The sequence below is a fragment of the Chiloscyllium punctatum genome, chromosome 39, assembly GCF_047496795.1.
Source record: "Chiloscyllium punctatum isolate Juve2018m chromosome 39, sChiPun1.3, whole genome shotgun sequence".
Lineage (NCBI taxonomy): Eukaryota > Metazoa > Chordata > Chondrichthyes > Orectolobiformes > Hemiscylliidae > Chiloscyllium > Chiloscyllium punctatum.
The window spans coordinates 63728422-63749581 of NC_092777.1; the positions used below are offsets into that span (position 1 = coordinate 63728422).

A 21160-nucleotide genomic window follows, 5' to 3' on the forward strand; every position below is an offset into this window, starting at 1 on the left:
CCTTCTGAACCGAGCAAGTCAAAACTCAGTGAAATGCAGCTTGCTCCTTACATGGGAATGCTTTCCTTTGGTATAATGCAGAAAGTTTGGAGTAAATCTCTCTCTCAGACGAGAAGCTGGCCTGAGCTGACTGTCAGATGCACTAATTGGAAAAACAGACCTATACGAAAGTCTTGTGGAAATGTCAGCTTGTTTGAAAAAAATGCAGAGACGTGCTGTGTATAGACCCGACAGTAGACACTCAGCTATTATCTTCACAACACAATCAAACATCAAGGTTTTCTGGGCTACACAGCAGTGTTATCTGGTTCAAAAAAAGAACTTCATTTTATATAGTGCTTTTCATGACCTTTCAAGACTTTGCAATGTATTTTACAGTGAACAAAGTACTTTTAGAAAGGCAGTCATAGTTGTAGGAAATATGGCAGACAATTTCTGCAAACCAAGCTCCACAAATGAAGTGGTTATGTCCGGATTATCTATTTAAGTAATGTTGATTTGATTCTCCTGCTCCTCAGATGCTGCCTGACCTGCTGTGCTTTTCCAGCACCACTCTAATCTTGACTCTGATCTCCAGCATCTGCACTCCTCACTTTCACCTAATATTGATGATGTAAAGGCTGTACCTTTTTACTTCAGTGTTTTTTTAAATTGTAGTCTGAAATGAGAGAAGAACTGTCCTAAAAAACAGTGATTACAAGGATTAATGCACTGTTTGGAAGCAAGTAAGTTGATGCTCATTGTGAACATTGTTTGCACAGCTCCAGGTGATGGATGTGGTTGTTGTCCAACTGGAGCTGAAGCTTTGGGTATGATTGGTGTAAAGTCATGGATTGGTTTGTGGACTAATGACCAGCTACCAATGACAAAGCGCGGCCTGCCAATAATTATGCAGTTGGTTCTCAGCTAGCTGAACAACTTGGGATTGTGAACAAGATACAAAGAAGTTATTCAGACAACCATCTCTTCAGGAACGCTCTCTGTTCTCTGGTGTAAAAACTACACTAAGCCTGAGGAAAACCTGTTTAACTGTCAGTCAGCAGTTGCTGTAAATCAATAAATCAGAAGTTTTATCAGTGAACCAGCCACCCTGTGTCTCTTGCAAACTAGGAAGCATCTGGAAAACAGAAGACTCAGGAGCAATTTTCTGATTAGTAGAAGATCCATCTCTGCAAACTTGTGAAGAGAGATCACTGAACTGCTGTCACAGTTCACCCTCTGTACATAAAACCGGTTCTCTTCCTGTCTATGCGTGCGCGCGCGTGTGTGTGTATGAGAGACAGAAAGAGGGATTGGTTTTAATAATACTCATACCTAACATTTCATAACTGTCTACATATCGCTGCAGTCTATTTATAAGAACTTGTAATTTTTGTGCTTTCTCTGTCAATCTAACTCTAGAAGACAAATTAGGAAATTTCGGTACTTCTGAAAAATCTTTACCTTTTGTAATGACTGGGAATAGTGGGGGTTGAGTTTCAATGCACTACCCGCCAGTGAATCATAAGAGTTGAGAGATAATTATGAGCAGAGACACTGGGACAGCTTACCTATTCTTCAAATAATGCCGTGGAATTTCTCATATCTATCTGAGATGTCGTAAAGGGCTTTAATTGGCTCATTCAAAAAGTCATACCTTTTAAAAGTGCAGTAGCCCCTCAGTACTTTGCTGGGGATGATAATCTCAGGCTGGATCACGGAAAATAGATTGTACACAGTGTGTGCTGAATAGTCATCATCCTCCAAAAAATACTTCAAACTCTCCAAACAAAATTATTTACTTTATTATGGACTGTATGGGGTTCAAGAGAAAGAGAAATTAAAGTAGACATAAAGAAAGGAACAGTTTTTCCCATTATCTGTAACAAACACCCCTAAGACAAGTACAGTATAAATTAGATACACAGAAGGGCTCCTTTTAAGACTGTAACCTCCCAGGGCAGGTACACCACCAGTCAGATTCTGAATAAAGCTCCCTGTACATGGGGGTCCCAAGAAAGATACAGCACAGGGTTAGACACAGAGTAAAGCCTCCTCTAGATTGTAAAACTAAAAATAAAACTACCTCTAGTTTTTTGAACTAAAAGTGAACTAAAGTAGAACTCCCTTGAATCCTTGAAAATGAAAGTAAAGTTTATTTGATATCGTCCCCATCAAACATTCTGGGGACAGGGACAGCAAGGGGTTAAAATACAGAGTAAAGCTGTCTCTACACTGTTCCCATCAACCACTTCCGGGAAAGGGACAGCATAGGGTTAGATGACTATTTCAGTTTTACGTTTTATCTTTAAAAACCCTCTGCAGCAATGCCAAATTATCCAGATTCCAACAATCTTGTTTTAGTCATTAGAAGCTAAAAAATGTAACACAAAAAATAGGCAATATTTAGTGTTATTGTATGGATTGTGTCATTGAGATACTGGACTGAGGTGACATAATCTCACTCCATCCAGCCCATTACTAGCCTGAGTTACAACTCAAACCCAACATACAAACTCAGCATTCTAACTTGTGGCAGTAAAAACGTTGCTTATAAAAAAAAACTGAAAACGTTGCCAGAGTATTTTCTCAGAGTATTTTTTGAGGATCTTTACTGCATGATCTTGCTGGTGGGTGTTATTTGTGGGGGTTGGTTTTACATGAAACCCGTCAACTCCAGAGGTTTTCTGTCTCCATCAGCTCCTGAATTCTGGAGGGCCTTGAGGTTCATTGTTGCTGCTCCTTTCCACACAGGGCAAGCTCAAGGTGCTAGTCACTGGATGGATCCATGAAGTCATCTGGGTCACGTGGCTGAAGAAAGGAAAACCAGCTTCAGAAAGTCCAAACAGCTTTTTACTTTACCCACAATGTTCAAAATATAACATAACTCTGAAATCTGCTCCAAGCTAAGGGTGCACAGGACAAGAAGCTGAAAATCAATAATAACACAGGAATGCAATCTGGGAGCTAAGTACAGAGTGAACTGGGGATAAACAAGGCACCGAGAAAATCAGGAGGCCAGAGGACAGAGTGATTGATTATCAATGGAACAGAGAGAGAGAGAGAAATAGAGAGCAGAAGCCACAGATATATAATGCGGAATCAGAGTCTTTTTGGCAAAGTGTTAATGTTGTCAAGTTTCACAGAGGGTTAGAGAGATCTCTCAACGCATCAAACTCACCTCAGTATCCACCTACCCCATATCTACTCACTGCTCCTGTCTGATTCTAGCTCCATCCTACCCACCACTGTAACTGGCAGAACCTGCCACTGAGCAGATATCTGCCAAAAGCCCAGCATCACTGGTGCCCATGCCATCTTTAAAAGGTTGCTGTGCACCTAATGAGCACTGGCAGACCCAAGCTGCCCTTGTGGATCACAATCTTTCCAAAACTGCCTGGGAAGGGGAAGATTGTGCATGATTCTACAGCAGGGATCTGGTGGACGGGATGGTCCTGAAAAGGGCGTCCTCTTTCTTGAAAACTGGCAGAAGTGGGTACATACCAGACCCTCAACACCTAGGTCAGTGCTCTAACTACAGTCTAATAGAGCTGTAAGGAGAGTGACTATCTCCACTCCACCAGGGTAAGTGCCACACATTCTTTGCTCAGCTTCCTCACACTCACTCTATCTCAGCTACTGCACCACCCTCCCACCAATGCTCATGCTCCACCACTCTCACTATTACCAGCAACATCTTCCCTTGCTCATTCCCTCCACAATGTCACACTGCTAACCCTGCGTGGCTTCTGTGCTGCCCACTCATTCATCCAGGACATCCTACTCAGTACCAGCTAGACCAGCACTAAACTCTGTGCTGCCCACTTTCACCTGACCCAAACCCTCCTTCTCCTTCCATTACACGGGAGAATAGCCTATAAAAATGAGGAAGGAGCCAGGATGGGTGAAAGGGCTGTCTACATCAGGCTCCTCACCCACTACTGGGAGGGAATTCTGTCCCTGATTCCACAACATCCATGTCCCAACAATCGAGAGAGTACCACTCTTCATTCTATTGTTAACCCAGCTGTGAGTGCCATTCATTGGCAACGTAGCCTTCACACCTCTGTGTCTTGCAGGTGCCAACAGAATGAGCAAGATCGCTGTGGAAAAACGGAGTGCACTGTGGGACAGAGTTTAGAGGCATCCCAAAAAACATCAGCAAGGCTGCCCCACCTCCCCAGCTCAGATATTAACACCTCAGTGGAAACGTTTGTTTTAGAACATTTGGGAGTAATGGTTCCTCAGTGCCATGTCTTCACAGCTGGCTGAGGAAGGAATGCCCCAGGCCTCTGACACTCAGAGGAATGCTGCTGAGGCACTTGCTTAGACCTTTGTGTATAATGTTCTTGTTCTGTAAAGAGCTCACATCAGCTCCACACGAAGAACAAGGTACAGGGGCAGGTCTACGGGAGACAAGGACCCTCACCGGCCAGAAGTTGCAGGAGCACAGCTACGCTGGAGGGAATCAGCTGCTTAAAGCATCTGATCATCTGGCTGTCTGCATGGACAGGGTGATGGTGGCCTTTCACACCCAGGGCCAATAATCTCAGGGTCGGTTGGATTTGAGCACCACATTGCCCCAACTATTGGTCCTCATGACCAAAGGCATTACAACAGGGAACCTGGCACACAAGGTGCCCTTGCTCACAAAAAGACAGGGCAGTGCCAGGAGACCCCAGCCAGAGAAGGATTGATATACATCGCCCCCTCCGAGGTTTCCACTTGGGAGAGTCCAGAGATGGCTAGGCCCTTCCTGTCCTCCCCTCTCCAATCCCTAAAGATCCAAGGAGTTCTGGGAAGGAGACTCAATAATTTTAGGGATAAAATGAGGACTGCAGATGCTGGAGATCAGAGTCGAGAGTGTGATGCTGGAAAAGCACAGCAGGTCAGGCAGCACCTGAGGAGCAGGAGAATCGATGTTTTGAGCAGGAGCCCTTTGTCCCCTGATGAAGGACTCCAGCCTGAAACATCGAGTGTCCTGCTCCTCGGATGCTGCCTGACCGGCGGTGCTTTTCCAAGGCCACACTTCTGGGTTCAATCATTTTAGAGCTGGAACGTTCTTCGATGTCCTCTTACAAACCCCCACACACCAGGCTTTACTGACATAGAGGCTGCTTTCATCACTGCCAACCCATTTTGACCCTCTAATTTTGATCTCCCTAGCTCACCATTATCTAATCCTTTGTCCACCCATCGGCTGTTCTCTCTTTCCCTGGACTCCATCTCCACCTAATGTTTATTCTCTACCAATCACCCCCATCCCAACCCATAAATACCACCTTTTCTTAGTTACTATCAGCCCTGAAGATGGGTCACTGGATTTGAAGCTTTGACTCTGTTTTCTCTCCACAGACCATGGCTGACCTGATGAGATTGCCTAGCAGTATCTGTTTTGGCGTCAGACTTCCAACATCTGCATGTTTGGGCTGGCCAGGCATAATTGCCCCTTGGGTCAACTGATCAAATGTCCAAGGCCAATGAGCTTGACTGCCAAGGAGATTCTCCAACCCTAGGTGTGGAACCTGGAAAGGCAGTGAGACGGAATGGGAGAGGAAAGAACCCAAATCCTTTTGAAGGCATATTGGTGACGTGGGTATCTCAATTCGCATACTTCAACATTAATGGTTTTGCAACACATCTGTATGGAGCTGTAGAACTTACAAGGAGCTGATGCATTAGGATTCCGGGATTGTGTGGTATAGTATACAAACCTTTCCTTCCTCACAGCGGGCAGTGATTCCTCACAAATCAATCATCTGCCCTTCCCACTCTGGTCTGGTTGCAGCCATTTTTGTTCCCATTGTGTAGTTTCAATTTCCAGTACAATGGAAGGTGACAGTGTGTGATCTCTGGGCGGACATTTCCAGCCTCCGCCCCTCCATGTCGGTGAGACTCAACATCCAGATCCCCTTTCCGGTAGTTCTTCACCTGAGACACCCAGGCCTTACTCCTCCACAGGTCCCTATCCTTCACCTGCCCATCTTCCTCACAGCCCCTGGCAGGAGGTGATCAGGTCAGGACATCACTCGTGCTTCCCCCCCCCCCCCCAACCGCGCCCCCCCTCCCAGTGCTCCTGACTGTGGGATAACTGCCCTCCTTCATTACCCTGTTCCTATCCATGCTTTCTCATGTCCCCCCTTACAAAAACAGTTGCCCCCTTTACACAATTCACACCCTGCCTTCCCCTCAGCCTACAGCCCCCAATCCACACATTAGGTTCCCAAGTCTCCTTCCTCCAGCAGCGCCTTCCAACCCATCCCCCCAAATCCTGCTCCCCCAAACCCCTTCCCCCGAGTTTCTCTGGGCAGACCTGACAGAGGCTTTGAGCAATCTAACCATCCAATCATGGTTGAGATGTGCACAGACCCCTGACTATTACCGATACATCTTCCTGACTGCATTAGCCCAGCCTGATCCTACCCACCCTAGCTCCGTGTCCTGCTTCCTGGATTGCAGAGGCCTGGATCCCATGAATGAGAACACCCCTACTAGATCCCTTAACTGACCAATCTCCTGGACTGCTATTAGAGGGTGCCCTTGACATCCCATGGATACCTCCTTGCTCTTGAATGAGGACATTCCCGAAAGACTTTCAGGCATGGCTGCTTGCCCCACACGCTTTTGGCACATGGTGTAGCTGTGAGACTGATATAAAACAGTGCCAGACAGCAAAAGGTAACAGCTCCCCCCACCCCCGACCCTGCGTGAGGGCTGCCGAGCAACAAGATACATTGCCTGATTATGTGACTTGAAGGAAGGGATGCTGTGAGGATCCAGGTGGTGACCAAGCGAGAGCCGGTGAACAGCCCTGAAATGCAGCCTGGTGCCGATTGCTGCAGATACATTGTCCTCACTGTGGCCTTTCGATCCGGTCTACACCCTGTACTTCCTCACCATTCTGCAAGTGGATCCATGATGATCCTGAGAGACTGGAAATGATTGGATGGCAATGCCCATGAATCATGGTGCCCTGAGAGGCCACTGCTTGGAAAGGATCATGGATGGAGCCAGGAGTGAGCTGAAGTCACCAAGGACCTGCTGGGCCTTCCGCGGTGAGAAAAGTTTTGTTGTATTTGCTTGTGGCATGTAGCAGGTCGGGAAGGTGCCTATTGATGGGGTGAGGATGTTACCAAGCAGTGACCTCTGTTAACAGGCAACATGCTACTGCCTACTGAGGAACATGCCTTGATGCCTGGAATTGGCAGTGAATTGCTCCTGACATCAAGAGAAGCCAAACTGGACTCCTCCTTTCTGCTACATTTCTCACCATAGCCCACATTGTTCAGGTCCGTACATAATTCCGTCCATGAAGCCATTGATAGAAGGAGGAAGTATGCATCCAATTTTCTTGTGAAATGATAGACTGTTTCCACTTAATTGGCAGCAAGCTCTGGGACATTATCCACTCTGTGTTACAATGTGCTAATTCACATCTCCCTGGCCCCCATCGCTTGCCAAAAAGCCTAAATCCATGCACTCTATTCCTCGTAGTTATTTTTAGTTAACATGTTCAGGGATGTTATTATACATCGCTGGAGCAGATAGGACTTGAACTGGGGACACTATCCCTGCACCACAAGAGTTTTACTTATCTTTACTTATTCCCTGGTCCACTATTCTTTGAACTCACAACCCTATAAGAGCCCCTACTAAGCCTATCCTAACCTTCTAAGAAGGACTTGGCAACCACAGATTCCCATTGGATTGATCAGTGATTATTCTTGATGCAAGTCCATCACAACTTCTGCATTTTTGCATTCTATGTCTCTATTTATCAGCTGTGAAGAGTGACATCTTCTAGGTATTGTGTTGGGAAACTGATACCAACATATACATGAGCTGACGTAGGTCATTCAGTTCCTCCAACCTACTCTGCCATTCAATAAGATCACAGGTGATTTAGTTCGGTTTCGAATTCCACATTCTCATCTACCTCTATGGTTGCTCTGCTCCTGTAATTCCTTTAAAATTATATAATTTATTTTAAAATGTGCTTCTATTTATTATAATTTGGATGCAAGTAACCACAAAACTGGGTAAATTTGTTTGCATAATTATCTAGCCACAAATTAACTGACCAATCAATACTTAAGGATTTTTGTCTAAAAAGAATGTAGGCTTTATTAAAAAGGATTGATTCCAAACTTGATTCAAATCAGAAGGGTTTTCTAAGCCTCATGATGTACGTTATAGTGATAGGACTGTACTGGGGAAGAATATGTATCCTTCTGGTTATACAGCAGCCTCACTGTCAGTGTGGTGTACTCACACTCAATTACTGGGGAGATTGAATTAAACACTGCAGTGGGTTTCAGAGTCTATTAGATTAGTAAGATGCTGATTGCTCGATTTTAATTCTGTACAATAAAGGTGAATGAGTACATCAGCTCGTTATAAGAAGCGTGGGTTACATCAGAGTGTTACAATGAGAGGTGCCGGATAGATCCGTCTTTAGTGATGGGTGTGGGGTACATAGGAGTGTTACAGTGATGGGTGTGGGGTATATACGAGTGTTACACTGAGGGGTGTGGGGTATATACGAGTGTTACAGTGAGGGGTGTGGGGTATATACGAGTGTTACACTGAGGGGTGTGGGGTACATACAAGCGTTACAGTGAGGGGTGTGGGATATATACAAGTGTTACAGTGAGGGGTGTGGGGTATATACAAGTGTTACAGTGATGGGTGTGGGGTATATACGAGTGTTACACTGAGGGGTGTGGGGTATATACGAGTGTTACAGTGAGGGGTGTGGGGTATATATGAGTGTTACACTGAGGGGTGTGGGGTACATACAAGTGTTACAGTGAGGGGTGTGGGATATATACAAGTGTTACAGTGAGGGGTGTGGGGTATATACGAGTGTTACAGTGAGGGGTGTGGGGTATATACGAGTGTTACACTGAGGGGTGTGGGGTACATACAAGTGTTACAGTGAGGGGTGTGGGGTATATACGAGTGTTACAGTGAGGGGAGTGGTTTATATATGAGTGTTACAGTGAGGGGTGTGGGGTATATACAAGTGTTACAGTGAGGGGTGTGGGGTATATACGAGTGTTACACTGAGGGGTGTGGGGTATATACAAGTGTTACAGTGAGGGGTGTGGGGTATATACGAGTGTTACACTGAGGGGTGTGGGGTACATACAAGTGTTACAGTGAGGGGTGTGGGGTATATACGAGTGTTACAGTGAGGGGAGTGGGGTACATACAAGTGTTACAGTGAGTGGTGTGGGGTATATACGAGTGTTACAGTGAGGGGAGTGGTTTATATATGAGTGTTACAGTGAGGGGAGTCGAGTATACATGAGTGTTACAGTGAGAGGTGTGAGGTATATAGTGTGTTACAGTGAGAGGTGTGGGGTATATACGAGTGTTACAGTGAGGGGTGTGGGGTATATACGAGTGTTACACTGAGGGGTGTGGGGTACATACAAGTGTTACAGTGAGGGGTGTGCGGTATATACGAGTGTTACAGTGAGGGGAGTGGTTTATATATGAGTGTTACAGTGAGGGGTGTGGGGTATATACGAGTGTTACAGTGAGGGGTGTGGATATATACGAGTGTTACAGTGAGGGGTGTGGGGTATATACAAGTGTTACAATGAGGCGTGTGGGATATACATGAGTGTTACACTGAGGGATGTGGGGTATATACGAGTGTTGCGGTGATGGGTCTGGGGTATATACAAGTGTTACAGTGAGGGGTGTGGGATATACACAAGTATTACAATGAGGGTTGTGGGGTATATAAGAGTGTTAAAGTGAGGCATGGGGGATATATACGGGTGTTAAAGTGAGGCATATGGGGTATATACGAGTGAGGTTTGAGAAGATTTTTAGCTCAGGTTGAGGTTTTGGATGTCGGTTTGCTCACTGAGCTGGAAGGTTCATTTCCAGATGTTTCATCACCCAATAGGTAATCTCTTCAGTGTACCTCAGGCGAAGCAATGCTGAAAATTCCCGCTTTCTATTTATATGTTTGGGTTTCTTTTCCTGTGGTGATGTCATTTCCTGTGTGGATGTTATTTCCTGTGATGAAGTCACTTCCTGTTCCTTTTCTCAGGGGATGGTAGAAGGGGTCTAACTCAATGTGTTTGTTGATAGATTTCCGGTTGGAATTCCATGCTTCTCGGAATTCTCGTGTGTGTGTCTTTGTTTGGCTTGTCCTAGGATGGATGTGTTGTCCCAGTCGAAGTGGTGTCCTTCCCCATCTGTATGTGAGGATACTACTGAGAGAGGGCCATGTCGTGTTGAGGCTAGTTGGTGTTCATGTATCCTGGTGGCTAGTTTTCTGTCTGTTTGTCCAAAGTAGTGTTTGTTACAGTTCTTCCATGGTATTTTGTAAATGACATTAGTTTTGCTCATTGTCTGTATAGGGTCTTTCAAGTTCATTAGTTGCTGTTTTAGTGTGTTGGTGGGTTTGTTGGCTACCAATGCCAAGGGGTCTGAAGAGTCTGGCAGCCATTTCTGAGATGTCTTTGATGTTGGGGAGAGAGGCTAAGGTTTCTGGATGTGTTTTGTCTGCTTGTTTAGATTTGTTGCTGAGAAATCGGCGGACTGTGTTCATTGGGTACCCATGCATTTTGAGTACGCGATATAGGTGATTTTCCTCTGCTCTGCGTAGTTCCTCTGTGCTGCAGTGTGTGTTGGTTCATTTAAATAATGTTCTGTATTATGGGTACCCAATGAATACAGTCCGCCGATTTCTCAGCAACAAACCCAAATAAGCAGACAAAACAAGTCCAGAAACCCAAGTCTCTCTCCCCAACATCAAAGACATCTCAGAAATGACTGCCAGACTCCTCAGACCCCTTGGCATCATGGTAGCCCACAAACCCACCGACACACTAAAACAGCAGCTAATGAACTTGAAGAACCCTATACCCCTCACTGTATCACATGTATAGACCCCACACCCCTCCCAATGTGGGGTATATACGAGTGTTATAGTGAGGGATGTGGGGTATATACGTGTATTACAGTGAGCGGTATGGGGTATATACGAGTGTTACAGTGAGGGGTGTGGGGTATATACGTGTGTTACAGTGAGGGGTGTGGGGTATATATGAGTGTTACAGTGAGGGGTGTTGGGTATATATGAGTGTTACAGTGAGGGGTGTGGGGTATATACGTGTGTTACAGTGAGGGGTGTGGGGTATATACGTGTGTTACAGTGAGGGGTGTGGGATATATACGAGTGTTACAGTGAGGGGTGTGGGGTATATGAGAGTGTTACAGTGAGGGGTGTGGGGTTTATACGAGTGTTACAGTGAGGGGTGTGGGGTATATGAGAGTGTTACAGTGAGGGGTGTGGGGTTTATACGAGTGTTACAGTGAGGGGTATATAAGAGTGTTACAGTGAGGGGTGTGGGGTATATCAGGGTTTTACAGTGAGGGGTGTGGGGTATATGAGAGTATTACAGTGAGGGGTGTGGGATATATACGAGTGTTACAGTGAGGGGTGTGAGGTATATACGAGTGTTATAGTGAGGGGTGTGGGGTATATGAGAGTGTTACAGTGAGGGGTGTGGGGTATATATGAGTGTTACAGTGAGGGGTGTGGGATATATACGAGTGTTACAGTGAGGGGTGTGGGATATATATGAGTGTTACAGTGAGGGGTGTTGCATATATACGAGTGTCACAGTGAGGGGTGTGGGGTATATCAGGGTGTTACAGTGAGGGGTGTGGGGTATATCAGGGTGTTACAGTGAGGGGTGTGGGGTATATATGAGTGTTACAGTGAGGGGTGTGGGGTATATCAGGGTGTTACCGTGAGGGGTGTGGGGTATATCAGGGTTTTACAGTGAGGGGTGTGGGGTATATCAGGGTGTTACAGTGAGGGGTGTGGGGTATATCAGGGTGTTACAGTGAGGGGTGTGGGGTATATACGAGTGTTACAGTGAGGGGTGTGGGGTATATACGAGTGTTACAGTGAGGGGTATATCAGGGTGTTACAGTGAGGGGTGTGGGGTATATCAGAGTTTTACAGTGAGGGATGTGGGGGATATGAGAGTGTTACAGTGAGGGATGTGGGGAATATACGAGTGTTACAGTGAGGGGTGTGGGGTATATCAGGGTGTTACAGTGAGGGGTGTGGGGTATATCAGGGTTTTACAGTGAGGGATGTGGGGTATATACGAGTGTTACAGTGAGGGGTGTGGGGTATATGAGAGTGTTACAGTGAGGGGTGTGGGGTATATATGAGTGTTACAGTGAGGGGTGTGGGGTATATATGAGTGTTACAGTGAGGGGTGTGGGGTATATATGAGTGTTACAGTGAGGGGTGTGTGGTATATATGAGTGTTACAGTGAGGGGTGTGGGGTATATGCGAGTGTTACAGTGAGGGGTGTTGGGTATATATGAGTGTTACAGTGAGGGGTGTGAGGTATATACGAGTGTTACAGTGAGGGGTGTGGGGTATATGAGAGTGTTACAGTGAGGGGTGTGGGGTATATGAGAGTGTTACAGTGAGGGGTGTGGGGTATATATGAGTGTTACACTGAGGAGTGTGGGATATATACGAGTGTTACAGTGAGGGGTGTGGGATATATACGATTGTTATAGTGAGGGGTGTGGGATATATACGATTGTTATAGTGAGTGGTGTGGGGTATATATGAGTGTTACAGTGAGGGGTGGGTATATATGTATGTAAATATGAATGCAAATCTGAGTGAAATGCAGCAGCTCAGTCTTACTTAAATAATTGATTCAGTGTCGGTTACAACAGCCCTCAGTACATAATCCCCCCCATTGAGGAGGTCCTGAACTTCTCTACCTTACCTCGAGATTCCATGTTTATCGGACTAACAGTAATCCATTTGGCCCCTTGAGCATCTTCTGGATTCCAATCGGATCATGGCTAATCTGTCTGTGTTTTTAATTCACCATAACGTGCTTTGATGTGTGCCACTCCCTCACTGTTACAACTCTTGAAACATGAAAAGTCTAAACCAGGATCTATCCAGCATGGCATTATATGGTCACACTGTTTTGTCATGATTTTTCAAAACAGGAAATTCATGTAGATCCCAGTGCCCAAAATAAACACAAACGCAGACAGAAGCTGTGTTCCTGAATTTCAAATGGACAGCTGAATACAGCAAGGATTTATCTGCCTCATTTTGATGCATTTCTCCAACAGAATCTTCTTCGTAGTAATCTGTGGCTTTTCTTTTCACTGGAGCTTAACTGGTGACAGTGGATCTGCCTTCCTCTGTGTAAGTGACATTCTACTGGAATGAGCTGGGGAGACCCTCCGTGTCAATTAATACAACAGGCCCATCTCCTCCCACAGTGTGTTGCACTCCATGCACTCACTCACAAAATCTGTACATTTTATATAAAAGAGACCTAAGGGGCAATTTTGTCACACAGAGGGTGGTACATGTATGGAATGAGCTGCCAGAGGAAGTGGTGGAGGCTGGTACAATTGCAACATTTAAAAGGCATCTGGATGGGTATATGAATAGGAAGGGTTTGGAGGGATATGGGCCAGGTGCTGGCAGATGGGACTAGATTGGGGTGGGATATTTGGTCAGCATAGGTGAGTTGGTATGACTTCACAACAGTGTTATCAAACAAAATCTGGCACTGAACCAGATGAAGTAATATTAGGTCAAATGATATAAAGTTTGGTCAGAGTGGCAGGTTTTAAGAAGACAGAAGTAGAAAGGTTGAGAGAGATAATTCCACCATTTAGGCCTAAGTAGTTGAAGGCACAACCACTAACAGTGGAACAATTAAAACTGGGAGACACACAAGAGGCCAGAATGAGAGGAGCACAGATATCTCAAGAGTTGTAGGACTGGAGGAGGTTACAGAGGAGAGGAGGGGTGAAGCCATGAAGGGATTTGAACTCATGAAAATTCAAGATCTGAAGACTTTTTTGGAGAGGGAGCCAATGTTGGTCAGCAAGTACAAAGGAAATGGAGGAACGAGACTGGGTGTGGGTTTGGATGGAATTTTGAATGAGATGAAGTTAATGGAGGAAAGAAAATGGAAATCTGGCCAGGGAAGCACTTAAATAGATGAGTCTGGAGGTCTCAGCAGTAGGTCAGCTCAGGAGAGACCAAGTATTGTAAAGTTATGGAGGTGGAAATAAGCAATTAGAAGCTCAACTCAGGGTCAAACAGAGCACCAGAGTTACATAACAGTCTGGTTCAGCATCAGACACTGGTGAAGGAGAAAGCTGGAGTTGTGGATTGGGAACTTGTGATGGGAATGAAGGCAATGGCTTCGATCTTCCCAGTGTTTATTTCTCCTGTAGTCATGAATGTGAGATAGTAGGAACATAGCTTTCTATTTTTGTGTTTTTAAAACCTGGGGACTAAAATGAGAAAGAACTGTTTTAAGAACCAGTTTAGGACCAGACAACCATGGAAAGTACAGTAAACAACTGTTTGAAGAAGGAATCTTTGAAATCCAGGTCACAGATGATCTGCTGCTGAGGTTATGTACTGATGCAGTTCTTATTGACAATGGGAGGTTGATTGGTCTATGGACTAGTGACAGTTATCAATGAGAGAGATCTTTTGCTTGTCAACAATAGTGTGATTGGTTCCCGGATAGCTGAGCATTTTGGAACTGGAAACAAGTTACAGAAACAGAGAGAGAGAGGAAAAGAAGCATATAGGTTGTCTCCCAGCCCACAAGCAACCTGTTCTCTGAAGCTCAGTTTGGAAACTGCTGCACCAGTTGCTGTGAGCTGTGAATAAATCAGAGACATTTTTCAAGTGAATCAGTCACTCTGTAGGGTACACAATCCTTTATCCGAAATCCTTAGGGGCAGTTGTTTTTTGGATTTCGGAATAAATGACATTTTCACAGTGAAATAAAAAAAGCACCTGACAGCAGACGCACGTATGAATAGTATGAGCACTGAGACACAACTGATGCCTGCCAGTGCTGGGCCATACCGCCATGTCATATTGAGTGACATGGTTTGGAGTGGGTGTGGTGTTGGGTCACCTGTTCGCACGCCAAAATGACATACTCCATGAAAAAGAATTTGGATTGTGGAGCTTTTCAGGTAAAGGATAAAGGATTGTATACCTGTACTAACTAATTAGTGAAAACATCTGGAGAAAGACATCTGAGCATCAAGGGGTCTGGTAAGCCAAAGGATTATTTCAACGTTTGAACCAGGAAGCAAACATCTCTGAACTGACTTTGCAGTTTTCTATCTCTGCCAATAATCTATTTTCCCTGTTTGTTTGTCTGTGCATGTGTAAAGGGTGGTTTATAAGGAAATTAGGGTTTTCATTGGCAGTGTTACATTTCAGTCGTTTATATCTGTTTACCTGTAGTTATTGACTAATTACTTGCAGCAAGTAATAATTTTTGTTCAGTACAGAAACTTAATCCATGCTTTCATAGAATCCCTACAGTGTGGAAATAGGCCATTAAGCCCGTGGAGTCTGCACTGATCCTCTGAAAAGCATCTCACCAGGACTCTACACCCCACCCCAATCCCTGTACCCCAGCAGCTACCATGGTAAATCCACCTAGCCTACACATCCCTGGACACTACGGGCAATTTCCCATGGCCAATCCACCTAAGCTGCATATCTTTGGATGGTGGGAGGAAACCAGAGCACCCAGAGGAAACCCACACAACCTTGCTCCGAAAGTCAGGAAAGCTAGTGTGCTATGCATTCTTGAAAAGAAAACTTGAACATTTGGGAATAATGGGGCTCAACTTACAAAGTGCTACCCCAGTGAGTCATAATACAGACATGCAATGTGACAATCAGAGGCAGTGGATGGGTAGGTGAAGGACGGGACTCTGTTCTAGTTCATTGATGGACCCACCTTACTCTAGCTGAGCTTCGATTTGATCCTTAGCTTGATCTCCATCAGGCTAGTGACCAAGCCATTTTGCAAACATGAAAGAAAGGGTATCTTCAAGTCAAGGAGAGTCTCAGCCTCACGAAGCAGGCTGCACTGATCTCAGGTTTGCCAGTTAGTAAATGAACATATGTCAGACTGGAACATTCCTCTCAGTTACTATTTCATTTTCTGTCTGTGGTTGGACCCTTGGCCTCTCCTACCGGGTGTATTTTCCAATGATTTCTAATGTTTTCCTTCACACATGCTGTGTTGATTGGGAGAAGTGAGGTACAGGGTGTTGTAGATAGCCAGAACACTGACTGCTGCACTCACCTCAACATACCAGTAAGAACACAGCGCCCACCACTACAGTTCCCTCACTCCCTCTTTTCCTTCTTTCTCGAACCACACAGGCAATGTGTTTTCTCATCTCCTGGATGTTTTACATGTGCATGTCACCTGGGAATGGGCTGTTCACCTTGGTCAGTGCTCCCCAGTATATATTGCGAGCAAACGAGAGGTGACACAGTTTTAACCAAATGTAGCAATTATAGCAGGAAAGACCAACTACTTAACCCACATCTAGCATCATTCATCAACTGAGGGAGCACAAGGACAACAATTAAAAACACCCACTCTCTGGGTCACCTCTCACTCTTTTAACAACAAATATGCAAAAAGTTAAAAGTTCTACATACAAGCATTGCAAATATGAGGCCTGATATCACAGGTTCAATGACCAGTGACAATTCTTCAGAAAGGCAATTAGCTAAATCCAGATTTGTAAAGTTCAAAATATGGTTTGTAGTTAATATATTGGACAGCACTGACCCTAGCAAGACTCAAAATTACGCTGTCAGTTTGTAAGTGGGGAGGATAAGGTCAGTGGGGATTCTCTGGTGTTGGTTTGGCACAACCATGCAGTGGGAGACAGTGAGGTCTGCAGATACTGGAGATCAGAGTTGAGAGTGTGTTACTGGCAAAGCACAGCAGGTCAGGCAACATCCGAGGAGCAAGAGAATCAACATTTCGGGCTGGAGCCCAAGGTACAGTAATCAAACTCATTGTACTGTAGAGTACAGGGGCAACCCTGTTAGCTCTTTAAAACAGCTGTCCAATCAGATTCCTCCACACTAAGTCCCCTAATTCCCGCAAAGTTTTGCTTTTCTAATATTTATTTAATTCTTATTTGAAGGTTCCTGCTGAATCAGCTTCCACTGCACTTTCAGACAACACATTGCAGATCACAGCCAGAGCAAAAGTACATTTCTTCTTATTGGACCTCTCGTTTTTTCTGTTGCCAATTATCCTTAATTTGTGCCCTCTGATTAGCCACACTCTTTCCCAACCCATCCACTGGAAACAGTTTCTGCTTATTTACTCAATAAACATCCCGTATAACATTGCCCTTTGATGTGAAGGGCACTGCTTGTCACAGGCCACTCGGGTGTTTCCTATCTTCCTGGTGGTGGGAATTGAATAAAGATTTGTACACCTTGTGTCTCTCACTGTGTCTCACACCTGCACACACACAACATGGATGCTGGGGGGAAAAATAAGCACTAACGCAGCGGTAGTGTGGGGCTAAGGAGAGAAAAAAAATGAAAAAAAACTTCCTGTATAATGTTAGAGGGGAGGCAATGGCTTAGTCCTATTGTCACTAAACTATGATCAAGAGACATGGGTAATGTTTTGGGGACCTGGGTTCAAATCCTGCCATGGTAGTTGGTTGAATTCATCAAAAATGTGGAATTAAAAAGTCGAATGAAGATCACGGAACCATTGCTGAAAAAAATCTATCTGGTTCACTAATGAGCTTTAGGGAAGGAAAATGCTGTCCTTACCTGGTCTGGCCTACATGTGACTCCAGGCCCATGGCAATGTGGTTGACTCTTAACTGCCCTCTGGCCGAGCTAGAAAAACCCACATCTCGTGAATAAATAAAAAAAATTGCTCCAAGGTGAAGGAATCCACCTTTCCAGTCTCTCCACAGAACTATGGCCCCTTGTCCGAGGTAATATCCTGGTACATCTCCTCTGCATCCTCTCCAAGAACTCTATATCCAATTCTGAGGAAGGATCACTTGATCCAAAATGTTAACTCTGATTACTCTCCACAGATACTGCCAGATCTGCTGAGCTTTTTCTCCAATTTCTATTTTTTTCTCTGACTCACAGTGTCTGCGGTTCTTTCAGTTTTTATCTCACAATCCTAACTGCTTTATATGTTTGGCCCACCACTGTTTGTAAAGCACATTGAGGGGATATGCTGTTTTACTGGTTGCCATTAAATGACCTTGTTTTGTGGATGTGGCCATTGTGTAAATCCGATGCAGCTATTGAAAAGGCAGCTAAGCTTCTCTCTGCTGCCCTGGGAAAATGGCTGCCATGGGATCTTCCACATCCACTTCAGAGGGTAGACACACATTTCTAACAGGGTACCTCCATCAGTGTAGCACTGCCTCAACTACTGGTATTTGGAGAGTCAGCCTGGATTTCTTAACATAGAAATTTGTACTGACAACCCACTGACAAATGCAAGGGTGTTACTCTCAAAGCTATGGTAGTGTATGATGGACTGCTATATACACTTGCAGCTTAACATATGATATGTGTGTCTTACTGCATTTAAGGTGTATTTATTTTCATAGATCAAAAGCCGACGATCGGGACTGGATCTCAATTGTTAGTTTCTGATAGTTCCAAGATTGAATTAGTCAGTTATTCAGACTGGAGGACTGTCCTTGAACCCAGCTTCAGGAACTCCATGCAGCTGCTGACACCTTGTTCACGTGGTAGCTGCCTCGCAGTAACCTGATGCAGCTTCTAGCAGCTCATCTGACACACAGATTTGGCCTTCCTTTGGCCCAGATGGTAAGCTGATCGGCTCCTGATAGTTCAGTAACACAATCAAAACAAGAAGGGCTCTCACTGGGCTCAGCCTGGTAATCAATGCAGCCTCTGCCAGTCACGCGCTTTTCAGATGGGTCCTGTCCAGTCCCTGATTGTAACTTAGTCTTACTCTTTTAATCAGGAATCGAACTGGGGGTGAGCGGGAGTACAAACTGGGAAAGGAAGAGCTTTAGGAATAAAGTTAGAGAAATGACTGGGAGCTATTCTGTGTGTGTGCACTGTCAGAAAGACCTCACAACCAGAGTGAAGCAGTCAGTGTGTTCTTTATGGATTATTTTGTTGTGACTTTCAGCTGAATCCTTTCAGCCACTTTGCTCAATGTTTTCAAATATGTAAAAAAAATACTTTCACATTTCATCTTTTCAAAGAAGACACAGTCAGTATTCAGATTGAGGATAATAGGCACCAAAAACAGAGGGGCAATGGGGAGAACTGTTTTCACACAGCAGGACTGGAGTTAGTCTAGAATGCAATGCCTGACGGAAGTAGATTCAATAATAGCTTTCAAAAAGAGAAGTGGATAAATCTTTGTAAAGGAACAATTTCAGAGCTATCAGGAAAGAGCAGGGAGGCTGAGGCTAATTAAATACCGCTTCCAAAGAACCAGCACAGACACAATGGGTTGAATGGCCATTGAGTCATATGATGCTTTCCAGTGGTAAGGTCACGGAAGGTTATTCAATTCCTGGCATGTAACTATCTGCACTTTCCTCACCTTCACCTTTCAATAATCTGTTTTAAATTGTTTTACCTTTTGCTCTATGTCTGTAATCTGACTGGCAATATGTGTGGACAGGCAACTCCAGTCTTCCCTCTGCCTCGGAATCTCTTGCTTCCTTCGCTTTTCCCTCTTTCTCAGCCCTCTTTCTATTCCTTCCCTTTTTCCTTTCTCTCCCTGTGCTGCCATTTGATATGATCACGGCTGGTCTGATTTTAACCTCAACTCTACATTCCTATGTATCGCCGATAATGTTTCATCCCCTTGGTAATCAAGAATCTATCCACCTCTGTCTTAAAATATTTTAAGATTTGGCATCCACTGCCTTTCAAGAAAGGGCATTCCAAAATCTCTCAACCTTCAGAGAATACTTTCCTTATTTGAGTTAAAAGGGCGACCCTTATTTTTAAACTATGATCATTGCGGCTTACCCAAATGAGGTACTTACTTGATAAAATATTTAATCCCGTCTGCTGTGTAAGCTTCTTCCCATCCATAGGGCAGACCTATCGCGAGAAACACGAAGTAATCAGAACTCAGTACAAGAAGACACCAGCAACAAAAGCTTTTCATCAGTTTAATACAAGATCTTGAAATTACGACCACATTTCTATTAGGGAATGTAATCCAGGAGCAGTGAGGCTGCAGTTTACCTGATTGTCTATATTGGGGAGTGGAGTGTTAGGGATAAACTTCTGCTCCTGCAAACTCCTCGGTAATTAAATCCTTTATTAGCTTTATGTGAATAACCCCTCACCTTCGCTCTAAGGAGTGCTGCTTTGGACCTCATAATTGAGCATACAGTGTAGGCTGTGCTCCCTTTGCTGACTAATTTTGTTGAGGGTCCTAAAACAACTTAACATGTTTCGCAGCATGAAAGGCACTATGTAAATGCATGGGGGGGTGTTGCATTCAGGACCCCAATTTGCACATGCAGATGTCTAATGTTTGTTTCGATCACTCGTTCAAAGGCCCATGAGTCACCAGCTTCCAATTCAGCACCAAATGGGCTCCTGTTGGAAGGGATGAAAACCTGATATTCCCCACCCCACATCATCATGGTTCAGTAATGGGGGGAAACAATCCTGAACTTATTCCCACCTCACCAACTTCCACCCTTGTCACTTCCAGTGATGGTTTGTCCTGCACCACTGCGGGAAATGTTTAATACGAACAAATGATTAAAATACAGTGTGAAACATAATTAACCAGCAATCAGGAAGCAGGGATGATGAGAAGTTGAGGTGGTCAATAACGCAACCCAACAGAAAGATTTAGTGCAATATTTGCAGAATTAACCCATTGATGGGAAAGACACCAAAACAAACTGTTCAATGTCAGAAGCTGAAGGAAGCCCCAAGCACTGAAGCAGCTTCACCAAATCGGACAGGGGGCTGCAGGAGTTGACTTCACAACCAGTGAATGCTGCAATGGGTACCATCCCAAACATTCAACTTTGCCCAACATTATTTTCACACGCATGACCTCAGCTTGCTCCTCACTCAGATTTAACTCTGCAACCTCCTGCAGTCCCATAGTCCTTTAACCTGGAGGGAATTCTGGAGGTTAGGGCCCAGGTGGCGAAAGGCTGTGCTGCCAGTGGTGATGCCAAGAAAACTAGGATGCACAAGAACCAGCATTGGAGGAGCACAGACACCTTGAAGGATTGCCAGGCTTGAGCAGACAGCAGAGAGAGGGAGAGGGGACTCGC

The 21160-nt window shown here is 44.8% G+C and overlaps 1 protein-coding gene across 4 annotated transcripts in view; it reads right to left on the minus strand.

The window, feature by feature from the left end:
* Positions 1-1768: 1768 nt before the first annotated feature.
* The window catches only part of stxbp4 (syntaxin binding protein 4), a 519129-nt gene continuing 499737 nt past the window's right edge, over positions 1769-21160 (minus strand). For all 4 annotated transcript variants that reach the window (XM_072558970.1, XM_072558967.1, XM_072558968.1 and 1 more), the window contains 2 exons: positions 19898-19955; positions 1769-2790 (listed from right to left, as the gene is read on the minus strand). In XM_072558970.1, the coding sequence (XP_072415071.1) occupies positions 2676-2790; positions 19898-19955 (173 nt within the window). In that variant the 3' untranslated portion in view covers positions 1769-2675. The remainder of the gene's footprint in view (positions 2791-19897; positions 19956-21160) is intronic.